The sequence below is a fragment of the Podarcis gaigeae genome (genome assembly GCF_964106915.1).
Source record: "Podarcis gaigeae genome assembly, chromosome: 1".
Taxonomy (NCBI): Eukaryota; Metazoa; Chordata; class Lepidosauria; order Squamata; family Lacertidae; genus Podarcis; species Podarcis gaigeae.
In genome coordinates, this window is record NC_139678.1 from 67,501,530 (window position 1) to 67,517,855 (window position 16,326).

A 16,326-nucleotide genomic window follows, 5' to 3' on the forward strand; every position below is an offset into this window, starting at 1 on the left:
CGGTAAGTTTGCTGACCCCTGACATAGACTGTTAATCAGTCCAAGGCCTGAAGAGGAATGTTTTTGCCTGGCACCTATAATAATGAAGGTGCCAGACAAACCTCCCTGGGAAGAGCATTCCACAAACTGGGAGCCATCACACACATTCTCATGCTTCCACCCTCCAGATCTCTTATGGGGGAGGCACACAAAGAAGAGCCTCAGATGACTGTTGCAGATCAGTTTTATGAGGAGAGGTGATCCAGACAGCATTGGATACTTTTTCTCTCTGGGCATGTGTGATGCTCAAGAACTGTTAAAAGTAATAATGGTGAAATGTTTGCATGTCAGTTTTCTGGATTTTGCTAGAGACATCTTTGGACCAGTGTTCTTCAGCCTTGACTCCCTAAATCTTGTTGAACTAAAACTTCCATCTTCTCATCTAGATAAGCTAGTGGCCAGTCATAATGGAAGCTGGAGTTCAAGAGCATAATTGTAACAATTGGAACACCAGCTCTCTAGAAATGTTGTGCCTGTTGCAACAAACAGGATGATGAGTTAAAGCAAAGAAATAACCTCAGTGGGAAGTCAATATGTCTGGATTAGTTTAATGTAAAGATCACAGCCTTTTGACACATGTTTTGGATCTTTCAGAAATCGCAGATACTTAACCTACCCAAAAATAAAAATTATCCTCATTTATATTCTCAGTCACAGCTCAGTTTGCTGTTATTAGGAGTGATGCCAAAGTAGCTAACATGAGCAAGTAGATCAGGGGGTCAGCAAACTTTTTCAGCAGGGGGCCGGTCCACTGTCCCTCGGACCTTGTGGGGGGCCGGACTATATTGTTTGGGGGAAAATGAACGAATTCCTATGCCCCACAAATAACCCAGAGATGCATTTTAAATAAAAGGATACATTCTACACATGTAAAAACACACTGATTCCCGGACTGTCTGCAGGCCGGGTTTAAAAGGCGATTGGGCCAGATCTGGCCCCCAGGCCTTAGTTTGCCTGCCCATGAAGTAGATTCACTTAAAAGCTCTATGGCATGACCCAGTCTATCATAGACAGGGAACATCGCTATGTGGAGGACCAATAGGTGGGCAAAGAGGTAAACAGCAGCCTGCACACAAAGGCAGTAGGAGAAGCTATTGGAGGTTCATGTGACCTCCTCCCTTCTCCCTCTTCCCTCCCATGACCACTACCAATATCTCCCTTCTCCTTCACTTGGTATATAGCAGGCACGTCCAACACCAAAGAGACAGCAATCTACTCACAGTATTAAAATACTTGCTGTGATCTATTCATTGTCATTGCCAGGCAAAGTTGTTGAGCATTTTGGGGGTGAGGAAAGCCAAAGTTGTTTTAAGGAAAGCCAAACTTGATGAGGTGGTTTTTTGGGGGGAGACGATTGCTCAGGGTCATGCAATCGACCGTGATCTACCATGGACACCACGCGATCAACCGGTAGATTGCGATTGACCTGTTGGACCTGCCTGGTATATAGTAATGCAGTCTATTCTTCTGTTCATACAAAGCAAAGATAATTTTATTATTGATACCCCAGTCCAGAGTGGCTAGGGAAACCCAGGCAGATGGACAGGATATTATTGTTGTTGTTGTTGCTGCTGTTAGTGGATAAGCTTGTTGGAAATTGCATTTCATTTCATAAACATTTTTGCACATTGATCAAACCTTTGATTTCAAAGTATGCAGGTATGGGTCACATAGTGTAGCCAGTATGAGCTGAAACAGTGTGCCATAACAAATGTGAAGTGCATGTTGGAGCCATAAGGACCAACATTCAAATCCCTGTTTAGTCATGACTCCCTCCCTCTCCCCCAGCCAAAGATGTCTCACAAGGTTGTTGTGAGAATAAGATGAGGGAAGAAATGTTCACTACTGATCTGCTTAGCAAAGGGGCAGAATGCAAGCGTGACAAATAAACAACTGAACGAACAAATATAATGTCTGCATAACAACCATTTAGTTTGCAAAAATACGTGTGGATGGGTTTGTGTACTGTAACTTATCCACCAGCTACCATCCGAGAGGCCTCATCACTGGGGTATATTTTGTGTATGTTGCTGTGAGACAGAAATTGCAAGGCTACATCTTTGTACAATGATTACAGTAACAGTTGAATAAACATGCAACCCAATACTTCACATCTGGCATTTCATCTCTTCCAATGCTACTTCTGGATTCAGATATACTTGTCCTTAATGCTGTGCAAACTTTATGACTTACATTTTTATAGCAGTAGTAATGAAAATGGAACTTCTTGAAGTTAAAACGAACAAGAGGGGAAAAAATCCTATACACTTAGTGGTGAATCAGACAATTATGGCAACTTAAAACATTTTGTTTCTCCTATTTCAAAAAAGTGACATCTACAAAACATTTTAGCAATAATTCTACATATGAATGAAGCTTTTAAAATAACACTGCCTCATACCAGGGATGTAAAATTTGACTCCTCCAAGAGTAGCATTTTAACCTGAGGCATGGAAATATATCATTGATGCCCGTAATCAGGTACAATACAAACTCAGATTACCACTAATTTGGGAATGCATTTTCCCCCCTTTAAGTGTCTGTTCATTTTCAGTCAGCACCTCTATGTAGCAGATCGTCAAATTAAAACACACACAGACCCTACTGGTGCACCTTGAGCGTTCAAAGTATTTGAATGTTACACTCTTCTGAAGGGTAAATTGAGGCCAATTAGAACTTCATTGGCAGAGCAGTAAATTCATGACAAACTTGCCTCACCACCAGAGAATCATCATTACCCAAACTCTAGGTGTTGTCTTAGAACACGTCTCACACCTGTGCCAGGCTAATCCTCCATTAACCTTTCTTTCTCTCCCCACTCCTTCAATTTATGTTTTCCATATAAAGCCCAAAGCAACCATAACCCATAATTCCTTGACAAATGCAGGTTACAAATCAAAACAGTGCTCAAAGAAAATTAGTGCCTTTTCTGGATATAGTCCTTCTGAAGGAGAGACACATACAGGCAAGTATCCTGAAAATAAAGTGCATAGGGATCACCAGAAAAAAACTAACAAAAAAGGCCAACACTTTGAGCTAACCACAAATACAGATCAGACAACTAACTTTCAATCAAAAGGCCACAACTACTGGATTTAATGAATGAGAATAATACCAGAGTCAAGATTTACAATCAAAGGAAACATTCTGTATTTTTAGTTGCATCTGTCATGGTACAAACATCAACAGAAGTAGCCACCACACAACAAAAAAATTCACAAAGGAAATGTTGACTGCTTGAGTTAAGAGTTGTTTGCTTTTCAAGAGATTGATTTTATTATTTAACAACATATGAATTGCTAATGATTCAGAGTCAATTAGCCCTGTGTGGCACACCTACTACTCATAGGGTAGGATAAAAGTATGAAACAGTCAGAACGCTTTAGCCCCGAGTCTCCAGAAGTGAAACTTTTGGAAGGAGCAAAACATTTGATGGACTAAAAAGCATCCATTAGATTTAAGAGGATCTACAGCAACCTCTTAATTAGTTGGGTCGCATTTTCTCCACTTCTTTTCCCTACCTCTACCATCAAAAAAATAGCTACCGGCATCCCACTTTCTTTGCTCTGGTGGTTATCACTTTAAAGACAATTTCAACCAGAAAATAAACTGGTACTAACTTTGAACTTCTGTCTTGAATGGTTCATGGGTGGCTGTCAAATTACCGTATACTCCAAACTCTGTCAAAGCTTTGGAATACAGCAATATCTCCACTATAAATAAGCTTAGAATGCCACCAGAAGGTATTCTTTTTTTATTATTATTATTCCACACGGTATCTAGAAACACTTACAGTGTTTTGATTTCAAAATCCTTGGAGAACAATTATGCTATTAGGGCCATAAGACTCTATTATAAAGTCCTCAAAAACATAGCATGGTTTCAATAAATCCTCAAACACTACAAAGCAGTTGCTCAGCTTGAAGAATGAAAACATGAGTTCATCCAATGAGAAAGAGTCAGGATATAAATTCTACTAACGCAGTCATCTGCATTTCCCCAGAGTACTTCTCTTTTTTCCCCAGAATTATGGCAGTACCTTAAATCAAAGCTCAGCTACAATCTGAACACTGAATTGCCACAATATAAAAATACCAACTGAATTTTAATGTGTGTGTTTTTTAAAAAAATCTAAACTGTGTATAGCAGTTCTGTAATAGCAATTAAATAAAAATGCATGTTTGATATATTTGCTAAATTGCTGATCAGCCCTTTTGCAAGTATGCTGTGGGAGTCCAATGAATCATAAAATTGTAGAGTGGAAGGGACCTTGAGGGTCATCTAGTCCAGCCCCCCGAAATTTCAACTAAAGCATCCTTGACAGATGGCCATCCAACTTCTGCTTAAAAACCTCCAAGGAAGGAGTTCTTACTATCAGAAGTTCTTCCTGATGTTTAGTTGGAATCTCCTTCCTTGTCACTTGAATCCATTATGTCAAGGTCCTACTCCCTTGGGCATAAGAGAAGACAAGCTTGCTCCATCTTCCATGTGATAGCCATTTAGATATTTGAATACGGCTATCATATCTCCTCTCAATCTCCTCTGAACGTACTCAGATCTCTTCCACCTTAGCCCCTATGCTCTTTAACTTCTACATTAAGGCACTGGGGACTGTCATTCTGAGGACTGAGGGCACAATGTCACCAATAGGCAGGTGCCACCAAGTTTCTCCTCTTTTCATACCATCTGAATCATGTGAAGGTGTACAAGTGTCTGGAGCTAGTAGTAGGCTGGATGAAGATTAACATACTGAAGCTGAAATCCAGCCAGATGCAGGCATTGTTGGTGGGTGCTTCTTATGCCTGGGATTTGAGGTTGCACTTTCTCTTAAAGAACAGGTTCATTGCTTGTGAGTACTCCCTTACTGTACACTGCCACAGGAAAACCAGGTGGCGTCAGCAGTAAGGAACACCGATAACTGAAATGCACTCTGTGTGGGGCCACCTATAAAGTTGGTCTGAAAACTGCAGATATAATGCAGAACACAGCCTCCAGGAGTGGTGAACATTGTTTTCAATTGGGATCCTGTAGCACCACCCCAGTGGATGCCAATATGCTAAAAGGCCTTAAGAACCGCTGGGGAGACCTTCTTGCATTCCAGCTGCTAAGTGTAGCACAAGGGTCAGTGGCATGGGGAAGTGGAACTCTTCTGTAGAACTAAGGTACAACTAGCTCCCTCCTTATCAAATCTTACGGAGGGTGTGAAGACACACCTTTTTCATTTGGGACTAGGGCTTTCTGTGATTTTCAGACCACCTTCATAGGTGAAGCGTGTTCAAGTTATCAGCATTCCTCACCAGCAATGCCGCTTGGTTTTCTGGAAGAAGAAGAAGAAGAAGAAGAAGAAGAAGAAGAAGAAGAAGAAGAAGAAGAAGAAGAAGAAGAGTAGTAGTAGTTTGGATTTGATATCCCGCCTTTCACTCCCTTTAAGGAGTCTCCAAGCGGCTAACAATCTCCTTTTCCCTTCCTCCCCCACAACAAACACTCTGTGAGGTGAGTGGGGCTGAGAGACTTCAAGGTGTGACTGGCCCAAGGTCACCCAGCAGCTGCATGTGGAGGAGCGGAGATGCCAACCCAGTTCCCCAGATTACGGGACTACCGCTCTTAACCACTACACCACACTGGCTTTTATTGTACAATAAAACAATGTACAATCAGGGAGTACACGTAACAAGGGAACCTGTTTTACAAAAATGTGTTATTTCATCATGCCTACATTGATAGTGCTAGTTTGCTGTGTTGTGTTATGGTTGAAATTGTGAGCCACCTTGAAAGGACATTGAAAGCAGCATAAATATTAAATAAGTATATATTTTAAATAAAATATAATAATGAATTCACCACTATATTTACAGTACCCTCAATGGCTCCCCTACCCAGATCTTTTTCTCAAGTTTTACCATTATTTTGAATTTGCTATTGGACAAATCTTACCTGGTTCAAATTCTAGTGGAAACGGATGTACAGAGTGCTCTCTTGTCAGGCAACTACAGAAAAATAATGCTACTGGGGGGGTATTGGTTTGTTTTGCTTTCATTCTTATTTCTATTATGTATTTTATGTTTTCGTCTTGTATTTTTAGGCTGTGAACCTGAGATCTTTGGATGAAGAGCAGTATACAAATTTAATGAATAATGATAATAAGAACAAATCTAAATGCACCACATGTAAAAGACCTGTTTCAAAAATTAATTTATAATACAGTTAGTTCCATGAGCGAGGGAAGGAATTTCAAGTACCAGGCTATAACATCCTAATCATATGAAGCCTCCTTTGTAGAAAACCTCTTGGTATTCTTCTTCAGGGAATGTAACCACCACATAAAACAAATTTCTCCTCATTTTGTGATAAGAAACTACCATCACCACATGGATCACTAAAACATAACAAAAATGACGGAGGTATACCAGTGTCGGGAGGGGAAGCCAAGGAAAGAAGGAAAACTGTGGTGTCTGATGGAAATTGTAAGAAGGGGAGGGGGGAATCCAGCAGCCGGAGGAAGGAGGCCTCGAAAGTTTCTGCCAACAGCAGCTGAGATGCTTCATCAGAAGCCTATTTTTCCAGACATTATGTTTCATTTGGCTTCAAGGGTCACATGACAGCTGCAAACTAACGCCTTAAGGTCTGTTTCTCCCTCTCTGTGACACTGACAGGCTGTGAGAGACTCCAACACCACAGAAAGAATTCCCCCCCCCCTTGTTTCCATTACATCATCCAACCAGTACTGGGGGGGGGAGAGGGAGGGGGGTACACAGCTGGTGGCAGCTGCAATACCATCTGCTTTCCACTTACAGTGCATGCTAGTTTGCTCTGCAGATTCCTACTGATCCTTTCTGGGGAAGAGCCTGCGTTTCAAGACAAAACACCCCATTGTGCGAAACATATTTGCAATTGTGGAGGAATAAGTTGCTCTCTAATGCTCACAGAAAGATTCATCAGGTAAGGATTCCGCATCGCTTGGAAAGCCCAGCTGCACAAAAGACAGAAATCGCTAAACACTCAGTGATTAGGGGAGAATAAAGAGCACAGCAACAACCTGCCATCTGCTTTCCACAATGCGAGAAGCCAGAACGAGGGGGGGTGGGGGTGGGGACTCTGCAGTCAGCAATATTTTCTGAAAGGGAAGGGACTGAAGGAAAGGGGAAAGAAGCTTAAGTCTCCAAAGTCAAGAGATTAGCTGGAGCAACTCGGAAAGAACAAAAAGTAAAAACAATTTATCCCCTAGCTGGGATAAACATCAAATATATGTACAAAATACTGTCAGCACAACTGATAATCTATGGCAGCCCAACTTGGAAGAAAAGACTCTATGGTGACTTAACTGAAACGATGGTGGAAGTTAGTGAACTTACAATAAACTGTATACAATAAAAGTGCTTTATCTACCATTGAGCTCTTACAAATGCATTGCCAAATACAAATTCAAGTTGGATTACATCTTTTAATGTGATGTATGTATTTTCAATACAAACAAGGACACCACCTTATGAATTAATATTTCATGTTTCTTTTAAATACACAGAACTATCTGAAGGTATTTAAAGCTTTTGATGAAACCTTCAAGATTAATATAAAGAAGCAATTTATCAGTTCTAAAAATCCTGTAATAGACACTTCCATAAAATTCTCAGCTCCATCAGGAAAAAGGAGAAAAAGCAAAACGAATGCACACAAGTTTGATCTAATGCACATTATGGGATATTTATAGTTTCTTTACAGCTCTGAATGGGCTAAGATTTTGCCACACTTTTACAACAGATCAAACTACCACAACAGGAGTTTCTTCTCCTTTTTAAAATTATTGGTCAGTGCGGTCATTCTCCCTTCTGTTACGTCCTGATATAAAGCAGAACAAGATGCCACTAATTTCATTAGCTCGCCCAATAATGATGGCTAGCACTTGCTTATTTCTTAAGAAGGTGGCCCTTTAATCTGTGCACATGAACAACTTTACATAATATTTATTGAATTGTTTTCAAAATGGCTGGATCTGTATGACTTACCATACATTTTGCCTTCATCAGACAATATGATTTTCCTCCTCCCACAAGGGGGATATATAGCTAGTGCCTCCTGAAAGCTCTGCTCAATGTCTGGGCTCCAGACACCTTCTGCATCATTGTCAATTGGTTTATCTGCAGAATCACTCATTCTTTCAATGTCCTCGGCAGGGCTCTCGCTGCCGCTCCAGCTGCTGGGCTCAATGGTGATGGCTGGGTTCTCCAAGCCTTAGCCTGGAAGCTTTAAGAGAATAAATCTAAAAAGGGGGAAACAGCAAAGACAAGAGTTTTAGGTTAATTTTCCTTGACTAGTTTTAGTAACCAGTACAACAGAACCACAAAATGTTATTACAGAATTTAAAAACCGAGAACTAATGGAAAATAACCCCCAAGTTCTATTTCTCTGTGGAACCAGACTGAAATTGGCCAGTTTACCTTTGTCTGTATCTAACAAATAAATGGGTTAGAATATTTCATGGTGTATCTAATCTCACAGCAAGTGTAATATATTTATTACAAGACTGGAAGTTTGGAACAAATATGTTGGTTCCACGGACTTCATCCGAACAATAACTATAAGGGTTTCTAGAAGCTAAAGACTACATCTAAGGAAACTGTTCTATTTAAAAATGGCCATTATGCTATTTTAATTCACCTCAGGAGTTCTGGCACAGATGGAAAATCAGCACACTTCCCTTACTTGACCTATATGAATGGCACAGTTCGTGCCCGAAGAAGAAAAGGTGGCCAAGAGTTTAAAAATAAATGACACCTAAAGGAAAGGGTAAACAGGCCAGATTTTACACCTGTTTCAGAAAAGTGTTGGATATTGAACAAAGTTTTTTGGGTTTTTTTTTAAATCTCACTTCCAGATGTGGAATCAAGGCAATAAGAAATAATCTAATGTGACAGCACCTGCTAACTCCATTCCACTCACAGATAACATCAATGTTTCTCTTATATTTGTGGGAGATGTACTGCTGATATGAAGGTGTGCTCTAGGCAAAAGACTGTGGTATCAGGCTGAGTTTTTCACAGTGGTAAGCCCACTAAGGATGGTGAAGAAAGCATCAGGAATTAATTTGCCTCAACCTGTCAAAGCATAGCTGAATATCATTAAGGACAAAATGTACACTAGTGGACAAAGACTGGCTTAAAAGAAAAACCAACCTCCCAAAAACATTTGCTTCAATTTAACCTTCCTTTAAAAAAAATTAACAAGCCAGATGTCAGTACTAATAGGTTTCTACTTTTTTTCAAAATAATAGGTAAATTAAGGAGAAATGTGAGAGAATGAAAGTTCTGATTGAAGAAACGAATTTCTTTTAGAATCTTTGCATTCTATGAACTCAAGAGACTCATCAGGCATAAGGACTGTAAGCAAAAATCAGATATTGAAATATTTGTTTCCAGGATTGTGCTTTCTCAGATAGATATTATACAAAGGAGGTGAGAACTTACTATGTTAGTATGGAACAAGCTGTTATGGTTCTTTGAGCCATTGCATCTACACAAGTCACAGGGATCACATGTATAAACACCCCTGCACAGATGAACTGTATACTTCTGGGCCACCACGTGGAAATCCATTCTCATGAACTTTTAACAAATTCCACATAGAAATTACACTTATCTGTGAATACTGACTGAATACTGTTTTCTGTTGTTTTTAATTTCTGTATGGGTTTTGTTGTGTTTGTTTGTTTGTTTGTTTGTTTGTTTGTTTTTATTGAAGGAATTCTGAGGCCTAAGCCTTGTACTGAGCTAGCATAAGTATGAAGAAACTCTTTGGGAAAGCAAAATTTTGAAATTATATTACTTTTGCTACACATACTGGCAAACTTTCTAGGTTCAAATTTTTTAATGGAAAATGGGTATCTAAAATATTTACTTTTACTTGACCATCCCAAGCGCACACATAGGGATATTGATATACCGAACACTGACGTGTGTGCACACACAGGCATGCATGTGTATGTGCTGCACTCAGGTAAACTTGGGCAAACACCACACTCAAACATACATCTAGCTGGATGGCTTCACTGGTTATTGACAAGATCTGCTTTGAACTGGTAGCAGATTGCTGAAAGTTTTAAAAACTATATAAATCTGTCAAATATCTCACTGTTCAAAATCAACATTTCCAGGGCAGCTAACATCTCCAGTCTCTGCCTTGTGTTGCCTTGGCCTTTTCCGCAGGCACAAGAGGTTGCAAGCAGAGACATGCCTACTTTAGAGCAGACAGATATACACGCACCCCTTTCTTTACAGAGAATATGGTGCTCTCACTTCCACCTGCCAACATAGTAAATGTTGACTACAGTGGCTGTTATCAGTGATTGAGCAATTCCCAATTTTTTGCAAGGTCTTTGCATTTTTTACAATCCTCCCTTCAACAAGAACAGGAGATGACTTTGCCATCTGCATCATCTTTGTTTTGTCTTCAGTACATTTGGGGAAATGAAAATCATTTTAATAATCTGGATTAATTCTTTGAAAATCCAATAAAGTAAGGCAAAGCAGCTTCCAAGAGCCACAATGTTGCTTATACTTCTCAGCTTCTTTAGGTTCTTTTCCTACAGATCACTGTCAAATTTGGGGCATCATTCACAATCAGACTCATTCGTGAAGGAAAACAATTTTTTTGTTAAAAATAATAATCCTCAAGTACAAATATATTAGAATTTGTATGTGAGTTGGGTCATCAAAAATACATGGTGTGTCTAATTGTAAATATTGCTTATTTAACCTTTTTAAAAATAAATGCAGAGATGTAAGTCAAGCAATTTACACCTGGTTGCTTTATGTTCTCAGATTTCTCAGTGGAGAAAGCATTTGGTTCAGTTGATATACAGCTTCAATATACACAAATCAACATGTTTTATTGTCTGACCTTATCACTAAACGATGCATTCAATATCCAACACACAAGCCTATTTCTACAAATGCGCTCTCATTAATAGCACTCTGCACACATGCAAAACCTGTTTGCAAATAACCACGGCAAACAAGAATGGCCAGCCTTTTAACAAATTCAGAAAATCAGTATGTAATTATCCAACTGAGCCCAATTAGTGATATAAAATTATTTAGCATCTGTATTTGAGAAAGAAAATACAAGAATGCATAATAAAAAGGTAGCACTGAATCTTTTATTTAAAAAAAACCAATTTAGTACATATGGAGCAATTTATCATTTACATTTCAAGTCTGTGATTTTGTTAAGATTCCTCAGGCAGTTCAACCCACTGACTTTTGAAATATGCAAGGTAGCAACCCAGGTCAGGAAGATCCCAATGGATGGAGCCTAGTACAGCAGATGCAATTTTCCTCCCTGTCAACTGGATAAAGAAAGTCAGGTTGTGAGCAAGTGATTCTACAACAACAGAATCACCCTAGTACAGTGGTGCCCCGCAAGACGAATGCCTCGCAAGACGGAAAACCCGCTAGACGAAGAGACTCACGGAACGGATTCTTTTCGTCTTGCGAGGCACCACTGTATATGGTTTTACCATGAAAGAAATCTCAATAAATAGCTTGTGGTTGCCTTTTGAGAACTTGTGATTGCAGTAGAGTTGCACTACGTATCTGTTTAAAAAGAGTGCCTAGTAAAAACATAGTTTTGTTCCCCCCAAAAAGCAAAAAACAACAACCTCCACACCATTTACTTCCTTTTTGCAGAGTTAGAAAAGGAGAAGTAAAAAATAATGAATCTAATTAACTGAGAAGATTTCCTCTTTCTGTCTTAATCCCTACTACTTGCTGAAAGAATGATGCCGCTGGAAAAACCACAAATCTAAGCAATGGAGTAGTGTAGTGATAAAGAGCATGAGCAAATTTGTATACCCTTAGTTCAAATTTCACTCGAGTCCCCCAGGTGTAATTTGGGCAGTCTGCCTCTGGATACTGGTGGCTGGAGCACAAGAGTGCTATCAAGTTCATACCCTACTTGTAGTCATCTATCTGGCCACTGTGAGAACAGAATGAGGGATTAGACAGACCTTTGATCTGATCCAGCAGAACTACTCTTGAGTTGTATTCTTAGCATTGCCCAATGCTAAAGTGAAGTCTTGTTCCCACAGTTTAACTGACCACTTCCAAGTTTGATCCTAGCCAACTCTATTAAATCATGTCCAATACCAACACTGCACTCTCTTTGGCAATTTCTTCTTTAGCAAAGTTAAGGCGTGAAAATAAAGGATCCAACAATAAATTCTACTCGGAAATTTCCTTTTATAGTGTTCTCAACCATCTTCCCATAGTCTTTGGCTTGAGTGCATGTCCACCCTGTCCAAAAAAATAAGAAGTCTCCTTTACTACTCCTAGACTCGTAGAACTGTAGAGTTGGAAGAGACCACGAGGGACATTCTAGTCTAACCCTTTGCCAGGGGTGCTATCTATCCCTTAGGACTGTGGGTGCCTGCCAATGCAATTTGGATGTGTGACATCACACGCACACGCCTGTTGAGGTGACCGGCGGTTGCTGCTCTTCCTCCTCCTCTCCATAGCTAGCAAGGCACTGTTTTCTGGGGGAGTTGGAGGCGGAGGCAGAGTCTGTCTGCCTCCATTTCTGAGCTCCTCCCTGAGGAAAAAGGTGCCTCGCTAGCTAGCTGCTTCTTTCTCAGAGGCAGCACAGCTGCCACTTGCTGGCTTTTCTCATTGACTTTGTGGGTGCCCCACAATTATATTATTGTGGGTGCCCAAGCACCCACCCACACACCCCGGAGTTGGCTCCTAGCCCCCTGCAATGCAGGAATCTTTTGCCCAATGTGGGGTTTGAACCCACAAGTCCAGAGATTGTGCCTCATGCTCTACCGATTGTGCTAACACAATCTGATCTTATTTTTTAAAGCCATAACTTCTATAATTGCATATGATTTCACACAATTACTTTTTAATTCATCACCTTATTAATTAAAATAATCTGAAACAGCAAGGACCATGATTACCAGAAGTAAATGTGGCTTAATGTCAGGTTATTAATTAAAATAATATGAAATGAAAAAGAGCTCTGATTTCTAGATGTTGCCCTGGCATTTGAACTAGTGCCACTGCAAAGTTTGGTTTCCATATTAGCCTGTACTAGACCACAGTGTTCTTGCTAACCTGTTCCTTACAGACACACTCAGCCTCCCCACCACGGTGCTATTAAGGATACAACCTAAGGCCTCGGGTTTTTTAGTCCTGTTTGCCTAATTCCAGCATATCTGGCTCACTGCCCACTTACTTGCTTTTAAGTGGGGGGGGGGGCTAGTTCTGCATTCAAGACATATTTTCTACTTGACTGTAAAAACTCGGGCAAATTGCAAGTCACGACACAAGCAAAAGTACAGCAGAACTCTTCTGCTGGAATAGTTGTATGCTAAGTTTTGCAAAGAAAATAAGTCTTTCAAAAAGTATCCTGTCACATGATCATTTCATGTGCAGCATAATTACCTAGTTCATGAGAAACAGTTTTAGAGCTGTGCTAAATTTTCACATTCATCTACACGGCAAAAAATGGTGCTCTCAGTGAGTGTGAAAAGTCCTTTAAAGAAAACTCTCAGTAGACTTGTGCTTTTCCGTGCCTTTTTGTGTAGCTTTGACTTACTGCTGCATTACAGCACAATTGTAACCACATCTACTCAGAAATAAGTCCAACTGAATTCAGTGGGGCCCATTCCCAGGTAAGTGGAGCTGGGATTTCAGCCCAAATTCTATTTTGGGGCTTCTTTCTTTGCTATGTAATACCAGCCAACAGGGATCATGCAGTGAATGTGATGATACCTCAATGCCGTGTAGACACCTAGATTTGGCAACATGACTACATAAGTGAGGACAAAGTCCTCAAATTGCCCAGAGTCTGAAAGGGAAGGAGGGAATACATAGTGACTGTCAAGGCCATCAGGCCAGCATGCCTTTCTGGGTGGGCAAACTCAAGTGTGTTTTTCAAAGGGAGCAAAGGGGGCTAATGAAAAGTGCCCTTCTGTTGTTGTTCAATGCTAAAACCTGATATACTGGTTTGTTTGTTTTTTAAAAAAGACAACTACAAAAGCACAGTGAAGTGATTGTGTAGTTTTGGAAGGTCCTAGCTCAAATAAGACTTGAAGCTCTTGCATTAACTCTCTCCTCCAACATTGCAATTAGAGGTGGCCTACATCTATACTAGGGACTCGGGTGGCGCTGTGGTCTAAACCACAGAGCCTAGGGCTTGCCAATCAGAAGGTTGGCGGTTCAAATCCCTGCGACGGGGTGAGCTCCCGTTGCTCGGTCTCTGCTCCTGCCAACCTAGCAGTTCAAAAGCACGTCAAAGTGCAAGTAGATAAATAGGTACCGCTACGGCGGGAAGGTAAACGGTGTTTCCGTGCGCTGCTCTGGTTCACCAGAAGCAGCTTAGTCATGCTGGCCACATGACCTGGAAGCTGTACACCAGCTCCCTCAGCCAATAAAGCGAGATGAGCGCTGCAACCCCAGAGTCGGTCACGACTGGACCTAATGGTCAGGGATCCCTTTACCTTTACCTTTACATCTATACTGGAAAACTTCAATGTGAGTTTTTCAAACCAATGTCTTTGGCTTACCCCATTCCTAACCTCCACATGTCAGGTGTAGATTGTATGAAATATTTTAATAAATAAATAAATAAATAAATATGGGCAACGGAACACTGACCAAGTCAGTAAAAGAATGCCAAAATTCATTAGGAAGGCAGCTTTGGAAGGGTAATATTGAAACACACAGGGGTTCTGGAAAACATGGTCACCAAGCTAAGGTAACAAGGTGCTGTGGCATATCCTTCATTCATTCTCCGCTTACCTAAGTAAAAGGAAGTTACAGGTCTGCAATGGGCCCTTATAACTGGAACACATGGTTTCAAATTGGGTGGGATTTAACAGGAAAAGCTAATCTACTGTTGCAGACAGTACCTGAATCTCAGCTGCAGGGAATTGCAAGTGGGGAGAATGCTCCTGTGCTCAGGCCCAGCTTCCAGACTTCCCACAGGCATCTAGTTGGCCACTATGAGAACCAGATGCTGGACCAGATGGGCCTGATCCCACAGATCTCTTCCTGTGTTTTTAGATGCAGAAATTCCTCTATAGAAATGTTTAACCATATAGGGACCGAGTCCATTCTTCACAATTTTGCGCGTCTGAAGTTGCAGCCATGAAACACCTGATTGTGGGTGGACCATTGTGTCCATTCTATGCATGTTTCCTAGAAAGTCAGCCCAAGTAAAACATCAGTGCCATTCACATGTGCAAGTGTGTGCATGTGTACACACCAGCCCCCTACAACTGTCACCTTAACATTTGGCGTAATGCACCATAAAGCAATTTTTTATCCTCCAGCGCTGCTCTTTCCCCATTCTCATTTTCCATCATGGACCTATGTGCAGCTGCACATGTAAAAGCTGGGCAGAGATTCAACTGGTATTGCTGTTCCCAAAACATTCACTGGCTGATTGCCATATGTTGCCTTCCTAAACATGTGCTCCATTCTACATAGAGCCCTACCCTCCTCCCTTGTGACTCTCCAAACCAGCTATATCAATCCCTTTGCACTTGGAAATAGCATTCTCTTTCTTTGCACCTTTTACTGTCTTTTCTTCAGATTCTTCACATATGCCCCACAGGTACTAATGCAGCAGCTTGTGCTTCTCCCTGCCTTGGAAAAATGAATGGCAATAGCCTGCCCATTTTCATTAATGCCCATTGTACTTCTGCAATACAGTGAGGAGCACAAATAGTAAGCAAGCACTGCCCATAAGCATCTTATCCAGTGTAGCTTCCTCATGTTGTATTGTTATGTGCCCAAGTGGCGATATGCCCAAGGTGGGCCTGACATGACCAGCAGTCTTTGCTAAATTTGTGCATGGGTTCACCAAGGCCGAGCCTGGGAATCTATTTTCAATCTTAGCATTCAACTCCAGAATATATGTATTAAGAGTGCCCTGAGCAGGTGCATTTCTTCTGCCAGCAAAGGATTGGGACAAGGGATTCCAGATCTGAGGGTACTGTCTCCAAATAGAGTCAAGCCTTGGCATGTGTCTCTCTTTTTCTAGAAACAGAGCCCTGCCATGAGAAAGTTCTGCCCTGTGAAACAGACTAGGGAGGTGGAATACAGTGGTACCTTGGGTTACAGACGCTTCAGGTTACAGACTCCGCTAACCCAGAAATAGTACCTCGGGTTAAGAACTTTGCTTCAGGATGAGAACAGAAATCGTGCAGTGGCAGCACAGCAGCAGTGGGAGGCCCCTTAACCTGGTACCTCAGGTTAAGAATGGACCTCCTGAATAAATTAAGTTCTT

The 16,326-nt window shown here is 40.9% G+C and overlaps 1 protein-coding gene across 24 annotated transcripts in view; it reads right to left on the reverse strand.

Moving 5' to 3' along the window:
- TEAD1 (TEA domain transcription factor 1) overlaps positions 1–16,326 on the reverse strand; it is a 176,268-nt gene that overhangs the window by 100,309 nt on the left and 59,633 nt on the right. For all 24 annotated transcript variants that reach the window (XM_083725524.1, XM_083725535.1, XM_083725536.1 and 21 more), the window contains one exon: positions 8,043–8,296. In XM_083725524.1, coding sequence (XP_083581650.1) covers positions 8,043–8,190 — 148 coding nt within the window. In that variant the 5' untranslated portion in view covers positions 8,191–8,296. The remainder of the gene's footprint in view (positions 1–8,042; positions 8,297–16,326) is intronic.